The following is a 17,860-nucleotide window of genomic DNA, read 5'->3' on the forward strand; positions in this document are numbered from 1 at the left end:
GCAACACGATTTGATCCCTGAAACACTAGCCTTCAAATATGGGTACTTATATGTTCGATCATGCAACCTTTTGTGTACTTATAGGATAGGAATCACCGAGAGGGTACAGATTTGTATGAGAAATCTTTACCGGCCCGGTAACACGATAAGTAAATACAGTAAAGTACGTTTATAGAAACACGCTTATACCGAACTGACGGATATAACGAACTGATTTTTTTGTCCCGACTATTTGCTATAGTTATGCTGTATATATGTTTATAACGAACTACGGTTATAACAAACTAAAGTTAGTGGTCCCTTCGAATTCGTTATAACCGTAGTTTACAGTACATTGTTGCTCGATCAAAAGTATAATTGTCGTATTTGAAGGTAAGCAGGTGTCTTAGTATGTGAATCCTATTGCCACGACTCAAACACTTTGCTGAAGCATATAAAGTGCGATGCGATACAGAAAAAACACGGTGGGACAACCCGTAGGTCTGTGTAGCGATAGTCACTATCACAATGGTTAAATAGGGAGTACCAGAGATGCGGTTACCGCAGCTAATATATGTCGAGTGATGCGTTCGATATAAGCAGAGTACCAACATTACACCATAGAGTTGTTAAAGATTTTTCTGTTACATCGAATTAAACGATTTAGCGAGCGGTTGTTTGGTCCATGCAGATGTACAGAAAGGTAGTTTTGAGATACAGTAAATGGTAAAGAGATAACGATTAAACATGATGCTTTGTGGCTCCAGTTTGTGGACGACTTCATCATTGCTGTATCGCTACGCATCCAGATCATAGGTACTCTTGGTTCGAACAGGATCTCAGTAACTAAATGGATCGAGATCAGGCTCTATGACTTGCGTCTTGTCATACCCCTACGGGGCAATGCTCATAATATCAATCACTTGATTGTCTTGCCCATACTCCATTATTTACAGGCCGCTGCCATAGAGCTGGAATATTGATGAGTAAGTTGTTAAACAACAAACACACGTTACGCATGGAAAAAGTCACGACTATACCAGGAACTCCAAAGAAGCTCGTTTCAAATTAACCGGTTCGCAGTTGTATTGGCTCTCTGATGCTGTTGGTTCCAAGAAGACCCCAACTTGCGGTGTAAATTCGCATCCGCCCACTCTCTTCAATGGTGGCAATTACTTAAATGCGTAGCAAATTATTGATGAACATCCTCATTGTCTGTATTATGTCGCTTTTCGTGTTATGCTGAGTGGAATTATTAATATGCTCTTAAATATAAATTGGATTTCAATGTATTTCGTCAGAATGTAAATCCTGGTACCTCGTGAACAGAATCTCACCGCAAAACGTTCTGCATTTGAATATGCAGGCATTACATCTCCTCCTCCAAAGACAGCAAATTTTTAAGTATATTTAGGAAGTAAATATGCTATCTTTTAAGTCTGGATTATATCTGAGTTTATTAAACAAGATGTAATTATACTTAAACATGTGCACAAATATATCCTACACAGAAGAAGTTCGTGTGTGAGAGAGTTGTGCATTTTAAGAAGATGTCATCCTTTGCTGCACGTACCTATTTTATTAGTCATCCAATATCATTAACAAATATTAAACTGTTACACGTTTAAAACAAAAAAGAGACAAAACCCTTTCCATAATCATATAAAATATCTTCATTGTGCGATTTCGACTACATCATTACAATGTGATTATGAATCAAGAAATATCGAGATCGTTATAACTATATTGTTACGGCAGCGTAATATACATGTACTAAACATCTAGAATGAACACAAACGATGTGAACATTAATATTGTAGCAGGGCGTAGAGTCATCCCACAGATGACATCCTTACCTTGTCAGCTTGCTGACGGGATTAACCTCTTTGGTCATGTGGACAAGGCGTCCGACCTCTGTCATCCCACAGATGACATCCTTACCTTGTCAGCTTGCTGACGGGATTAACCTCTTTGATCATGTGGACAAGGCGTCCGACCTCTGATCAGAGGGTCCGTGGTTCGAATCCCATCACGGGACTCGGAAATGTTATGGCCGCTAATCTCGGGGTCCCTGCTACAATATATATATAACTTGTTTTCAATGACTGTGCACTAATTGGAGTATTCTAAGATCATAACAGGTCAAACTCTGGCAAGTATGCTGTATTTCAATGAAAATTGAAATACATCAACCTTGTACTGACGAATCTGCAGAAACGTATTCTGCCGTGTGTATCTCATATGACATTATGTATATCTTCTGGGTACTGGTTGAAGTTGTCCAGCATTGTACAACACATATATGTCCACCTAAAGACACATTTGCTACTGTGTATATCAACTGTGGAAGGCAGTTTTGTATCGTAGTGTGAGATACTTGATATATCTCTTGGACATTCCATGACACAATGACATATTGATCATACAGTTAACCAAAATTAAAAATATGTATCTCCTTTTGGGGAATTATGTTATAAGGGACCCACGTTTTTATAGGGAGATTCTTGATGCAGACAGAATATGTTTCAAGATGAAGTTTCAAAACACACAATTGTTTTAATTGAAATGAGGAAACGAACAGTTCAACACATCATCTACAGCACATCCGGCCGAGCTAACAATTTATTGTTTTGGTAACACCGGAGATAAAAATTCTTTTTTAAAAAAACAACAACCCAAGGCCCCCTTCCCCACCCTAGAATATCAAATTGGTTTGGTTCTTAGTGTAATATCTCCTAGGGAAACCAGTATTGTCATATACTGTCAATGTGTCATATTTGATATATTCTTTGTATATTGTATGAAAAGATGACATATTGATAAAACAGTTATCCAAAATTGAAAATTTCGAAAACATAAATCTTGATGTGGAGAAAACCCTCCTGCTTCATGCATTTCCTGCATAATCCAGTATTGGAGTGAGTGAGTATAGTTTTACGCCGCTTTTAGCAATATTCCAGCAACATCACGGCGGGGGACACCAGAAATGGGCTTCACACATTGTACCCATGTCGGGAATCGAACCCGGGTCTTCGGCGTGACGAGCTAACGCTTTAACCACTAGGCTACCCGACCGCCCTCCGGTATTGGAAGGTGACATGACATAGTATGTATATCTCTAAGTTACTTCATGATCAATTCAGATATTGGAAATGCAATTGAAAAAATTAAAGTTCTTTCTTGAGAACAAATTTCTGCTGCGTATATCACCCATGGAAAACTGTACCATTTGCTAATATGACACGATATATGTATATCCTTGGTACTGGATTATAATATGACACGACATATGTATATCCTTGAAAATGGATCATAATATGACACGATATATGTATATCCTTGATACTGGATCATAATATGACACGATATATGTATATCCTTGATACTGGATCATAATATGACAGGATATATGTATATCCTTGAAAATGGATCATAATATGACACGATATATGTATATCCTTGATACTGGATCATAATATGACAGCAACAGCAGATATATTTTCTTGTGTATATTCCTTCATATACCAGGATCTTGGCGTAGGATTGTGATAGGTTTAGTCAGATGACACTCAGCGATGCGGATACATGAGATTTCACAATATCTCCACCAGCCGGATCTACATGTACATGTGACAAAAATTTGTTTCAAGAATTCGCATTATATAACCACAGTTGAATTGTAAAAAATATGACTCTCTTTTCTTTTACGTGACGCAAAATGTAGCATAATATAAACCTAACGTTTTTAATTAGTTCCAAGCTGTGTGTATCTCGGATAATTAAAAAATTCGAAGATATAATTGTCTTAAAAATCGTGGGATCGTGGGATTGTATTTAAATTACAAATGTAAGTTGACAGTTAACAGGACTGCCTCCCCGACTTTACAGTGAAACGACCGCCTCCGTGGTCTAGTGGTAGAACGTCTGCCTGGAGATCGATTACAGGCCGCGTCATACAAAAAGACGTAAAAAGATAGTACGTGTTACCCTGTCTGGCGCTCGGCATTAAGGGGCTAAAACAAGGACTGGTCGGCTCGGAGTCAGTATTCTGTGTCTGAGTGGGATATTCATGTTAAACTGCAGCATGATATCTCAGTGGGCTAGCACTATAACATCGGCACACACACACACACACACACACAAACACACACACAAACACACGCACGCAGGCACGCAGGCACGCAGGCACGCACACACACACACACACACACACACACACACACACACACACACACACACACACACACACTTATAGCTTGTCCTATATACGGACAATCGTAAAACAAACTGGGCCTCTAAAGTTTGACAGTCATTTTATATTATGTTCAGGTTTTGGCTTTCCGTGGGAACAACAGTGTGTTCCAAGCGTATCACGTTTTTTGTAAGAGTTCTTTCAAAGATTGAAACTATCATACAATCAGGATTAGCATGGGCGTTAACACAAAATCATAGGATTACTCATTGTATACATGTAACTTCAATACCGAATACTACATCTTAGCCCTTACATGTTATAAACTAGAAACCCAATGCAACAGTTTAGATGCAGTTCCCATTGCCTAAGAAATTAGTAAAGAAATGAGAAAGATAGAATTTGTGTTATATGTAACGAGAGCTATATAGAATACGAATATCATTTTATTTTGATGTGTAAAACATATGATCTTAGATCCCAACTGATAACACCAACAGACTATGCCCATGCTTCTAGACACACGTTTAATGTATTAATGTCGTCCACTAACGAACAGACCGTCAAAAACATCGATGTTCATATATAAAGCCGTGTGTATTAGAAACAAACTGGCATCCTGGGCCTCCGACTCCCTGATTGATTGATTACAGGGGTTTCCGGGAATGTATTGTTTCGTTTAAACATAACCAGGGTCTTAGTGATAGTACCAACATATATTGTAAGAAAATATCTGTGGGCCATGGATTTAATTTTAGAGTTTCTACAGAAGTAAGAACACAGCACTTTCTACTCACTTTAGTGCAAAACTTGTGACATGAAGACATGGTTACTAATATTCTTAACGAAACAAATGGTCATTTTGACATTTCTGCGTGTCTAAAAGATATCCTTATCCAGCTTAGCTTTAGCATTTTATTTTCTAATTTTACATGTACGAATGTCCACTATATAAGGTCGAATACTGAGTGACTCATATAGGAAGTGTTCTTATCAGGGTGTCCATAGTAAGTGGCACACGTGTATATTGGTGGGCGTTGTTTGTCCAGCTCTTCAACAAGGACGTCGCATGATTACCCTCTCATCTCATGTCTATTTGTAGGAGAACAAATAACGGATGGCCAAGTCGTCAAAGGCGCCGAAATTCGCTGTGCGGAGTTGCGCCAATTTGATGTACCAGAAAACTTTGATCGTGGGTTTGAATCCCAGATTCGCCCTGATAATGTTTTGGTTTGTTTTTTGTTTGTTTTACGCCGCACTCAGCAATATTCCAGCTGTCTGATGGCGGTCTGTAAATAATCAAATCTGGACCAGAGAATCCAGTGATTGACATGATGAGCATCGATCCACGCAATTGGGATAGGATGACATGAATCAACCAAGTCAGCGAGCCCCACCGCCGATCCCTTTACTCGCCTCTTACGACAAGCTTAGTCACCTTTTACGGCAAGAATGGGTTGCTGAAGAACAAATCTACTCACTCACTCACTATTATTAACAACACAAAATACACAATGCGTCAAGTCTGTATTGTCAGAGTTGCACAGAGTGCACCCTCTTTATACCTACAAATCTACTTTAACAAACGGTTTCTTCTGTAGTATATTTTATGAGTACGAAAATATTTTAATACGACTGATTTTGATCAAACGATCTGGGACACGGAGTGCAATTAACAATGTTTCTGTGGTTGATTGTGATGATGCTAGCGATGCTTGTTGGTGACAAAGTAACAATACAATCAATCATTAGCATCCATAATCGATCCTACGTGTCCATAATGGAACACAAATGTTCGAAATCGATCACAGTATTCTTAATGGATGACACAGTAGATCCAGTAAGCATGAGGATGCCTAAATTTTAAGTATTCGTTAAGAGATGTAATGGTGAGATCTAAAGCAAAAACAGGAAGAAAATATGTGCCCGAGAACCAGTGATTTGTATATGCATCCTAAACCAAAGGGGACTTAACTTGACCAGAAATTAACATTTTACTTAAAAAAACCACGTAGAGCACATTTTTGTGTATGTTTATTTGTGGAAATACAAAATATACTAGAAACTGTTCATGATATTTATCAATGATAGTCAATGGCAAATTTTGAACACCATCATCAGTCTCCAACAATATGACGAGCACACAATTTCTTAATAATATCCCCATAAATATTCATGATCCCTGACCTTTTTGTTCAGTATAATCATGCCTTGATATACATGTCTACGTCAAAAAATAATGAACGAATCACACCCTCGTGGACACTACTAAATCGTGCCGCAATGGCTGACCTTCAGCGTGTCTGGGTCGGGTAAGACGTGAGTAAATATAAAGCACAATATGTTACACGGGCAATGCTTGCTATATATTCTGCCTCAGTGCATCTAAATGAAATCGTGAATGTGATAAATCTTAGCGCCGATTTACTCCTTTACTGGCGCACAAAGACAAGATTATAGCGAGTACGTGCGTGTTTGCTTTCACTGTCTGTGAGTTTGTATTGTAACTGTAGATGTCTCGTGAATACTGAGGTTAGATCAGGTGGAATTTCTGGCCATGATGATCTTACACTGTACACCGGCAACCAGAAATGGGTCGGAATGGGATGTTTGAGCTGGGAAGGGTTAAGAATGGGATGTTTGATGTGCGAAAGGATAGGAATGAGACATTTGAGCTGGGAAAGTATAGGAATGGGATGTTTGAGCTGGGAAAGGAGAGGAATGGGATGTTTGAGCTGAGAAAGTTATACAAATGCGATGCCACAACTTAGAAAGGAATGCTAGAGCTCAGAAAGGTGTAGGAATAGTGTGGTAGAGCTAAAAAGGGTGGGAATGGGATTTAAACACACAGAGAGGGATGTAGCTAGCTATAGGATGCTAGAGCTATAGCATCTAAGGGAGATCAGTCTGGAGTGGGATGTTTGATTTTGTTGGATAATATAACCATAGTAACACCCCTGCTTAATATACGCTCCCATTGTGGTACTACAATCAGACAACCCCATTCCCGTCTTGAATACGCTTTAATTGGCGTAGGAATTATTCCAGCAAAATCTAGGGTGGGTGGGCATGGGTGGTACAGTCGTGAGAGGCGCCGCAATCCACAGTGAAGAGATGCATCACTGAAGCTTCATCAAAGTGGTAAACGTCTAAGACCCGCATGCATCAATTCAGGCGTTCCTCCCACAACAAGCCGAAACGCGGTGATATCGGCGGAATTCATCAAACTCATTCACTAACTCACTCTAGCGATATCTGCATAACTAATGTTCATTTGACATTTTAAGCATTGATAATATTTGAGGAAGTTCCAGCACCGGTTATAATAAATAATAATATGATTTCGAGGAGTGTGCGAAAATAACGTTCATTCGTTTACTATACGAGGCGCTTTTCAAAAAGCCCCCACATTTTCTGGTAAACTCGTCTTAGTCTATCAATGATATATGCAACCTATTAAAGTCGTTTTTAAAAAACCCTGTTGAACATCTATTTAGATGTGACCTGATTATATTCCCGGCATGCTGAAATAGACGTGAATCACATTTCATGTCCGATTTGAGCAACTGATTATAAAATATAAACACAACATACGTGTAACAGAGTAAACGGCACAAAGTACTACATATAAATATTTGAAATACTATTTAAAGAATTGAGAACTCGTTAACGCCATTTTGGGGTCATATTCAGTATATCGCAGAAGGGACCCAAGGAACGCGCTTCACAGATTGTTCTCATAAGCGGAATCGAACCCGGACCTTCGGCGTCATGCGAGAAGGCTATAACTACAAGGTTACCAAACCCCCAAGTACCTTCCCTCCTTGCCCTATGGGGGCACGGGTGGCCCAGTCGTCTAAGGCGCCGCGATTCGCTGTGCAGAGTTGCGTCCCTTGGGCACGCCAGAAACCTATGGTAATGGGTTCGAATCCCGGTTCGCCCCGATTATGTTTCTAGGTTTGTCAGCACCATACCCGTGCTTGTGGGTTTCACCGCAGTGGTAAACGTCTGAGACCTGTATCACTTCGGGCTTCCTCCCACATTAAGCTGACACACCGCGATATAACTGGAATACTGTTAAAAGCGGCGTTAAACCGAACTCACTCACTCACTCACTCCTTGCCCTATGTCAGACTCGTGTGATAGGTCCAAGTGACTTAGGACGTTAACATTAACTTTAATGAGCCCGATTAGCACAGTGGTCACAGACCAAGGTTCAACTACAAATCCAAGATTTAAGCCCATGACCAGAGAATCCTGCACACAAATCCACACAGCGAAATGCTGCGTGTATTATTACATCAAAGGTCCCCTGTCCCGGATGTTCATAATAAGGATATCACTCATTTACTCAAAACCAGTATTAGCACACCGTGAGTCACCATGGCTTGTGATTGATTGGGTGCTGTGAAAAACCTATCGCTTCCGGGTCTCATTGTCACACGTTTGTTCATATTCTATATTAATTATACCACATTGTCTCTGCATACTACAAAGGCGAAGTCGATTTTGAAGTTGATCAAACCTTTTTGTGTTAAAATACATATGTTATTTACGTTTATTTATCCGTAAAATATTGTGATCAATAGTGACTTTATGATGAACATATAAAGACACTCGTGATCACAGAAGATAGAGTTCATGCGGATCCACATACATCTTAGTGTTCATGAAGCACCAAACATTAGCTAGTGTGTATGATGATCCAAATACCAGTGCTCATGAAGCACCAAACATTAGATAATGTGTATGCTCATCCAAATACACGTGTTCATGAAACACCAAACATTAGTTAGTGTGTATGATCATCCAAATGCATGTGTTCATGAAGCACCAAACATTAGATAATGTGTATGCTCATCCAAATAAACGTGTTCATGAAACACCAAACATTAGTTAGTGTGTATGATCAACCCAATACACGTGTTCATGAATCCCCAAACATTAGTTAGTGTGTATGATGATCTAAATACACGTGTTCATGAAACACCAAACATTAGTGTGTATGATGATACAAATACAAGTGTTCATGAAACACCAAACATTAGTTAGTGTGTATGATGAACCAAATACACGTGTTCATGAAACACCAAACATTAGTTAGTGTGTATGATGATCTAAATACAAGCGTTCATGAAACACCAAACAGTAGTGTGTATGATGATACAAATACAAGTGTTCATGAAGCACCAAACATTAGTAAGTGTGTATGCTCATCCAAATACAAGTGCGCATGAAACACCAGCATTAGTTAGTGTGCATGATGAACCAAATACAAGTGCTCATGAAGCACTAAACATAAGTTAGTGTGTATGATGATCCAAATACAAGTGTTCATGAAACACCAAATATTAGTTAGTGTGTATGATGATCCAAATACAAGTGTTCATGAAACACCAAACATTATTTAATGTGTATGATGAACCAAACTACACGTGTTCATGAAACACCAAACATTAGTTAGTGTGTATGATGATCTAAATACAAGCGTTCATGAAACACCAAACAGTAGTGTGTATGATGATACAAATACAATAATCATCCAAATACAAGTGTTCATGAAACACCAAATATTAGTTAGTGTGTATGATGATCCAAATACAAGTGTTCATGAAGCACCAAACATTAGTTAGTGTGTATGATGAACCCAATACACGTGTTCATGAAGCCCCAAACATTAGTTAGTGTGTATGATGATACAACTACAAGTGTTCATGAAACACCAAACATTAGTTAATGTGTATGATGAACCAAATACACGTGTTCATGAAACACCAAACATTAGTTAGTGTGTATGATGATCTAAATACAAGCGTTCATGAAACACCAAACAGTAGTGTGTATGATGATACAAATACAAGTGTTCATGAAGCACCAAACATTAGTAAGTGTGTATGCTCATCCAAATACAAGTGCGCATGAAACACCAGCATTAGTTAGTGTGCATGATGAACCAAATACAAGTGCTCATGAAGCACTAAACATAAGTTAGTGTGTATGATGATCCAAATACAAGTGTTCATGAAACACCAAATATTAGTTAGTGTGTATGATGATCCAAATACAAGTGTTCATGAAGCACCAAACATTAGTTAATGTGTATGATGAACCAAATACAAGTGCTCATGAAGCACCAAACATTAGTTAGTGTGTTTGATGATCCAAATACAAGTGTTCATGAAACACCAAATATTAGTTAGTGTGTATGCTCATCCACATACAAGAGCTCATGCAGCACAAAACATTAGTTTGTGTTTAAGATACGTTAGAAATTATATATCAGTAATGGATTATATCTGTTTACTGTTGTGAGATAGATGCCACAATTACGAACAGTGAACAGAATGTAGCACACGATAATGTCATCTCTATCTTAAATACGACACACGTAGCAGAACTAAACGACACAGTTGAGATTGTATGTACTATGTTATTAATAATCATAATGATCACTGTTATTAAAATAACAATCGTCAAAACACGGGCCTGTGTATCGCAGTCAGCCAAGCGGAACGATCGCTTGTACCATTGTCCGTTTAACTGTGAAATATATATCCTGTGTTGAAACATTCTCTCTCTATAAGTTCAATTTATGCATAGATAAATCCTCAACAATATTTCTCATATGGTATCAGAACTAATATACATACACAATTAACACATGGTGATAGTGCATTACATAACAATTTATTTAGAACAAAAAGGCTTAAGCGAGGAATTGATATACCGATATGGCAACCCATGGATTCTTTATAGAAAACAGTTTTATTTGAATCAAGATAGGGACAAGTGATACTTGTACAAATATTTGCCCCCCTTCAAAAAAAATTAACTACGGCCTTGGTGCCCAATCCCTTTAATGTGTTTTAGCCAAATTAAACCGGAACAATCGTGTGATAGCATATATTAGAAACCGGGTCACAAATCAAACCACAATCTGTGTTTACATAAATCAACAACGCGAGAAGCTACGTTAAATATGCAAACAATAAAACGTAACTACTTGAAATGATGATGGTCACAGGTGTACAGCCTTACCTGGTCGTTGTGATGCAGCAGGTAGCACAGGTGATAAAAACAAACAAAAGATTACAGGTAAAGTATTCAGTTCTTTCATCGCGTCCGGTCAATCACGCTTCCTGGTGAGCGAGTGCTTCAATGTCTTCGTCAGCTGGCGAGAGTCGGTAGCGATCTGCTCCCCCCGATGTGGCGCGCGACAAGAATGAGTGAAGATCGCATGGAACACGACCCCCCGTGATCAAGGGAGCGTGAAAATAGAGCACAGGTTGATTCACGGGTCCGACACACGATCCGACCCCTCATTGCTTCATCTCCGGGTGTTTTGTAAAATGTTATACAGGTAGTTTAACCTGAATGACGCGGCATTCTCAAGACGAGTGACGTATATTTACGCAACAGGGGAGACAACCCGTGTCGTCAGTAAGGGTAGTGCATGTATAAGGGCGTAGCCCAGTCGTGATCCGATAAGCCTATCGATGTGGTCGATACCTGAATGAGTCTTTTACTGGAAATAGAAGGTGGTGAAAGATCAAATCGTGTTGACTGTGATTACAAAAGCAAAAGCCGCAAGTCTTAAGGCAATATTGAAAGCGTGGTTGAGGGTATCATAAAAGACCAATGATCACGAACAGCTTGCTTTACCCATAGAGCGAAGGTTTAACATTATAATCTAATTTATACAATTGAAAGGGCCTAAATTACAACGGGCGATGACTTGAATACTCATATCCATGTGATTTACGCTTCTTGTAGCTGTTATTGTAGAACGTGAATCAGTCAAAGTTAGGGCGAGGGTTGTGGCAGGTTCTCTGCCTTTAGAAATACCGCGTGGGGTCAGAGTGTAAATCATAATTTAATAACCATTTAGTGGAAGCACGTTGTCGCATGATATTTAACATGAAATTGTGAGTGAGTGAATGCAGTTTTACGCTTTAGAAAGGGCTGTGCATGAGGACCAATCGCGGTCGTAAGTTTGACCTAAGTCAATCAAACAGAGTGAGTGAGTGAGTATGGTTTTACGCCGCTTTTAGCAATATTCCAGCAATATCACGGCGGGGGACACCAGAAATGGGCTTCACACTTTGTACCCATGTCGGGAATCGAACCCGGGTCTTCGGCGTGACGAGCTAACGCTTTAACCACTAGGCTACCCGACCGCCCCTCAATCAAACAGAAGTGTGATTGGCTCGTTTATTCAATTTTGATTAAATCAAACTGGGAATTCTAACCCTGATTAGATAAGGACCGAAAATAACCCAGGAGGGACGAAGGTCTCAGACGTTTACCACTTCAAAAAATTCGTTAAAACCCACGAGCACAACTACAGTGCTGAGAAACCAAGACACGTGACCAGGGCCAACGAGGCGTCGAATCTACGAGCACAGGTTTCTAGCAGAAGGGCCGCAACTCTGCCTAATCGCGGCCCATGGCCCCCATTTACGCAAGGAGCAATTGGAAGTGAGTTCATGCATATGATTTCAAAATCAGCACTTCTGAAATTCATACTGGTTCAACGTTATTTGTCGGACAGCAGCATTGATACGGTTGTATTTACTTGCAGTTCTGGTGGCACAGGAAAAGATCTGCTGTCGGTATACCTCATGTTTGTTATAAGGCACAACTTTACTGGATACCGAGAGTTTAGGCTCTGTGGCTTGAATCCCTGCGAGGCAGCATACCCTTATGGTGCTATCGTGGTGTCTCTGTCCCAGAGGGGCGGTGGGGTAGCCTAGTGATTAAAGCGTTGGCTCGTCACGCCGAAGACCCGGGTTCGATTCCCGACATGGGTACAATGTGTGAAGCCCATTTCTGGTGTCCCCCGCCGTGATATTGCTGGAATATTGCTAAAAGCGGCGTAAAACCATACTCACTCACTCACTCTCTGTCCCAGATTTTATTATTTACATGCCGCCATGGTATATATTCGTAGCAACTCCCTAAGGGTGCTATATGGATTTCAACGCTCCAGGGATATAACTGAATCAATATCACCGGCAAAGGAGGACGCTAACCTGCTAACCTCTATAAATATATTGATGTTAACTATGTTGTACCGACCAACTGCCAATACCTAGTTCTAGGAGCAGTACACAGCTCCGACAACATACGTAATTGGTTGAACACATCATATCACATCCAACACATTAACTTGTTCAAAATAAATATTTATGATTTACACTGACAGTGTCTGATTCTACAGTGGGTGAGTGAGTGAGTGGAACAAACCAGGCTGTCATCGTATTATCGCTGTAGTGGTTTTCGCGGTGGAGTGAGTGAGTGAGTGAGCTTTGTTTAACGCCGCTTTTAACACTATTACAGTTATATCGCGGCGTGTCAGCTTAATATGGGAGGAAAGCCCGAAGCGATGCAGGTCTCAGACGTTTACCACTTCGGTGAAACCCACGAGCACGGGTATGGTGCTGACAAACCTAGAAACATAATCGGGGTGAACCGGATTTCGAACCCACAATCGTACAAGGGACGCAACTCTGCACAGCGAATCGCGGCGCTTTAGACGACTGGGCCACCCGTGCCCCCTGATGCTACACCCAGCCTAAACAGTGGATATCTCATTCTTGGCCCAGCACAACACAGGCCGTTTATCATTCACCGACAGAAACTGGTTCTAGATCCAGTACATCACCGACAGACGCTGGTTCTAGATCCAGTACATCACTGACAGAAACTGGTTCTAGATCCAGAACATCACTGACAGAAACTGGTTCAAGATCCAGCACATCACTGACAGGAACTGGTTCGAGATCCAGCACATCACTGACATAAACTGGTTCGAGATCAAGCACATCATTGACAGAAACTGGTTCGAGATCCAGCACATCATTGACAGGAACTGGTTCTAAATCCAGCAAATGATTAACAGGAACTGGTTCTAGATCCAACACATCACTGACAGGAACTAGTTCTAGTTCCAACACATCACTGACAGAAACTGGTTCTAGATCCAGCACATCACTGACAGAACCTGGTTCGAGATCCAGCACATCACTGACAGGAACTGGTTCTAGATCCAGCACATCACTCTGACAGAAACTGGTTCTAGATCCAGCACATCACTCTGACAGAAACTGGTTCTAGATCCAGCACATCACTGACAGGAACTGGTTCTAGATCCAGCACATCACTGACAGAAACTGGTTCTTGATCCAGCAGATCACTAGCAAAAACTTGTTCTAGATCCAGCACATCATTTACAAGAACTGGTTCCAGATCCAGCACATCATTAATAAGAACTGGTTCTAGATCCAGCACATCATTAATAAGAACTGTTTCTAGATCCAGCACATAATTAACAAGAACTGGTTCTAGATCCAGCACATCATTAACAAGAACTGGTTCTAGATCCAGCACATCATTAACAAGAACTGGTTCTAGATCCAGCACATCATTAACAGGAACTGGTTCTAGATCCAGCACATCATTAACAAGAACTGGTTCTAGATCCAGCACATGACTGACAGAAACTGGTTCTTGGTCCAGCACATCACTGACAGGAACTGGTTCTTGATCCAGCACATCACTGACAGGAACTGGTTCTAGACCGAGCACATCACACTGACATGAACTGGTTCTAGATCCAGCACATCACTGACAGAAACTGGTTCTTGATCCAGCAGATCACTTGCAAAAACTTGTTCTAGATCCAGCACATCATTAACAAGAACTGGTTCCAGATCCAGCACATCAGTAACAAGAACTGGTTCCAGATCCAGCACATGATTGACAAGAACTGGTTCCAGATCCAGCACATCATTAATAAGAACTGGTTCTAGATCCAGCACATCATTAACGAGAACTGGTTCTAGATCAAGCACATCATTAACAAGAACTGGTTCCAGATCCAGCACAGCATTAACAAGAACTGGTTCCAGATCCAGCACATCATTAATAAGAACTGGTTCTAGATCCAGCACATCATTAACGAGAACTGGTTCTAGATCCAGCACATCATTAACAGGAACTGGTTCTAGATACAGAACATCATTAACAAGTAATGGCTCTAGATCCAGCACATCATTAACAAGAACTGGTTCTAGATCCAGCACATCACTGACAGAAACTGGTTCTTGACCCACCACATTACCGACAGAAACTGGTTCTTGGTCCAGCACATCACTGACAGGAACTGGTTCTTGATCCAGCACATCACTGACAGGAACTGGTTCTAGATCCAGCACATCACTCACTGACAGGAACTGGTTCTAGATCCAGCTCAACTCTGTGAATAACTATTTTTGGACAAGCAAATCACAGACATAAACTGATTCTAGGCCCAGCACATCGCGCCCGTTTACTGGCTCTACAAGTTAACCACCCTGATATCATATTTCGACAGAGCTGCTCAAATATGTTACCATCACGATCGACAAAAATAATAACAGGACACCTGCACCCCAAATGATTAAAAATGTCAACAAGACGCATGTCTGTGACCTCGCAGTTGAAACGCTCACTCCACACGGTCTAACCGGCACGCAGGAAGTAAACCTACCATATGTCCAAGGAGCAAATATCAAGTGTTTGTGGTTAAATCTCCTTTAATCTTGAGTGCACATTCTGTCTGAAACATAACCAGGATGCATCCATCATATTTCATTCCCATTTGGCCCGCAGGGACATGAACATATCGGCAAACAGTTGTCACATTATTTTAACTTTTTTACAGATTATATATTAAATAAACGACATTCTATGAATAAAAAGTGACATTTTGCACGACCAGAGGAACGATATAATGCAATTTGGCATGGTATATTCATTCAAGATATAGCAGTAAATATGAGGTGGGGATGTCAAGGCAGACTAGGCACCAATGCTAAAGGGAACATGTTGGTCACAGTGTGTGATATGGTTGGTTAGTATGCTACTCATGCTATCACTCTCACGCCCTCATAACCCAGGTTCGATTCTTACAGGCCGCGGTGAAAGAGATGGAATTTTGCTAGCTCCAGCGGAAATAGATATGAACTTATTTTGTAATTGAGAACAAACCAGGCTGTCATCGTATTATCGCTGTAGTAGTTCGTGGGGTTCGCGGTGGAGTGAGTGAGTGAGTTAGTAAGTTAACACCGCTTTTAACAGTATTCCAATTATATCACGGCGTGTCAGCTTAATATGGGAGGAAAGCCCGAAGTGATGCAGGTCTCAGACGTTTACCACTTCGGTGAAACCCACTGGCACGGGTATGGTGCTGACAAACCTAGAGACATAATCGGGGCGAACCGGGATTCGAACCAACAATCATAGGTTTCTGGCGTGCCTAAGGGGCGCAACTCTGCACAGCGAATCGCGGCGCCTTAGACGACCGTGCCCCCTGTACGCGGTGGATGTACGTTCCTCTGACTTAATATCCTACATATTTCTCTGTGTTATTCCTCTGTAACCAGTTACTTTATCAGTGTTTTCAACACAAGTCCATCTATCTGATATCAAAAGACAGACGGGTGAGATTCTATTCATCATCATTCGCCCAGCTTGTAAACCGTAATAAGGGATTCTTGAGTTTAAGTACAGCTAATATGGCAGAGTGATTAGAGATGTCATTGATGTCATGGACACTGATGCCGTCATTATGGCCTGCAAAGCATTGTGGTGCAATTTCACTTCAGCCATAGCTCCTTGATATTCATCCAAACGATATATTTCAAATGTAAAACGCAATTTTGGAGAATCGAACTCACGATAACAAATGATTACTGGCAAGCCCCGAGGAACTCATATTTGCACAGCGAACTGCACACGACTGCTCCGTCGTGCCCCTAACACACAGATGATCCAGTTATCAAACCTTCACCCATGGGGGTCCATCATTATGTAAATTAACAGAGAAGCAGTGACACAATCCTGTCCATAGTCCAAGGAAAGCTCTGCTAAAATCAATCCAATGTTCGAATCCGACAATTTTTTAAGCATACGTTTATGAATCCCTTTCATATAATGATAATACCAGGCGTATCCTGTCCCACATGTGGCACCCGTCACAAACACATGCAAAGGAAAGTCAATTGATCATCTAAAAACATGGGAACATATGGTACAATTATACATAGGGAATCGCATAATTTTTGTCACTGATGCGTCATCCACATTAAAAATTCCATAAAAAAATTAAAAGCTTTGCTAAGTCCTTGAACAACTTTGGAGCAAAAGTCGTATGACGCTATTTGACATCTTCGTAGAAAGAGCATGCTCGATTGTTAATCGAACATTGTGAAATAATGAAACCAATGACTGGAGCTGCCGGAATATTTAAGAAAACATACAGCTTCATGGATATGCTGTAACATTGCTTGACATGAAGGAAAAATGTGACCAATGAAAAAATTCAAGCAAATCCTTAAACATAGTGGAATCGAGGCCATGCAACCACGTGATTAAGCGTTTTAAGAAGTTCTTGTAAAATGCATCATACATATCTGTATGTGTGACATGTATTCATGCAGTAAACAGACTCGTTTGCAATATCATCCCGGATCCCGAAGCCTTGCGTGGCATGTCGCCGAGAGTTGGTAAGTGTACAAACATATACCGCGCGACCCCAGGTACTGTCCTTGTATTACAACTTCCTTGTTGAAGACCTATTTATCTTAACAGGCACAGGTTAGTGCAGTTGTAAAAACAAAAACAAACTAAGTCTACATTCGAATTATA

General features: G+C 40.5%; 1 protein-coding gene across 1 annotated transcript in view; it reads right to left on the reverse strand.

Annotated features, from left to right (window-relative positions):
• LOC124151649 (A disintegrin and metalloproteinase with thrombospondin motifs 7-like) overlaps positions 1 to 11,558 on the reverse strand; it is a 45,043-nt gene extending 33,485 nt beyond the window's left edge. Inside the window, exon 1 of the mRNA XM_048385692.1 lies at positions 11,210 to 11,558. Coding sequence (XP_048241649.1) covers positions 11,210 to 11,288 — 79 coding nt within the window. The 5' untranslated portion in view covers positions 11,289 to 11,558. The remainder of the gene's footprint in view (positions 1 to 11,209) is intronic.
• Positions 11,559 to 17,860: the final 6,302 nt, after the last annotated feature.

Source organism: Haliotis rufescens, unplaced genomic scaffold (genome assembly GCF_023055435.1).
Source record: "Haliotis rufescens isolate VD_foot unplaced genomic scaffold, xgHalRufe1.0.p SCAF_6, whole genome shotgun sequence".
Taxonomy (NCBI): Eukaryota; Metazoa; Mollusca; class Gastropoda; order Lepetellida; family Haliotidae; genus Haliotis; species Haliotis rufescens.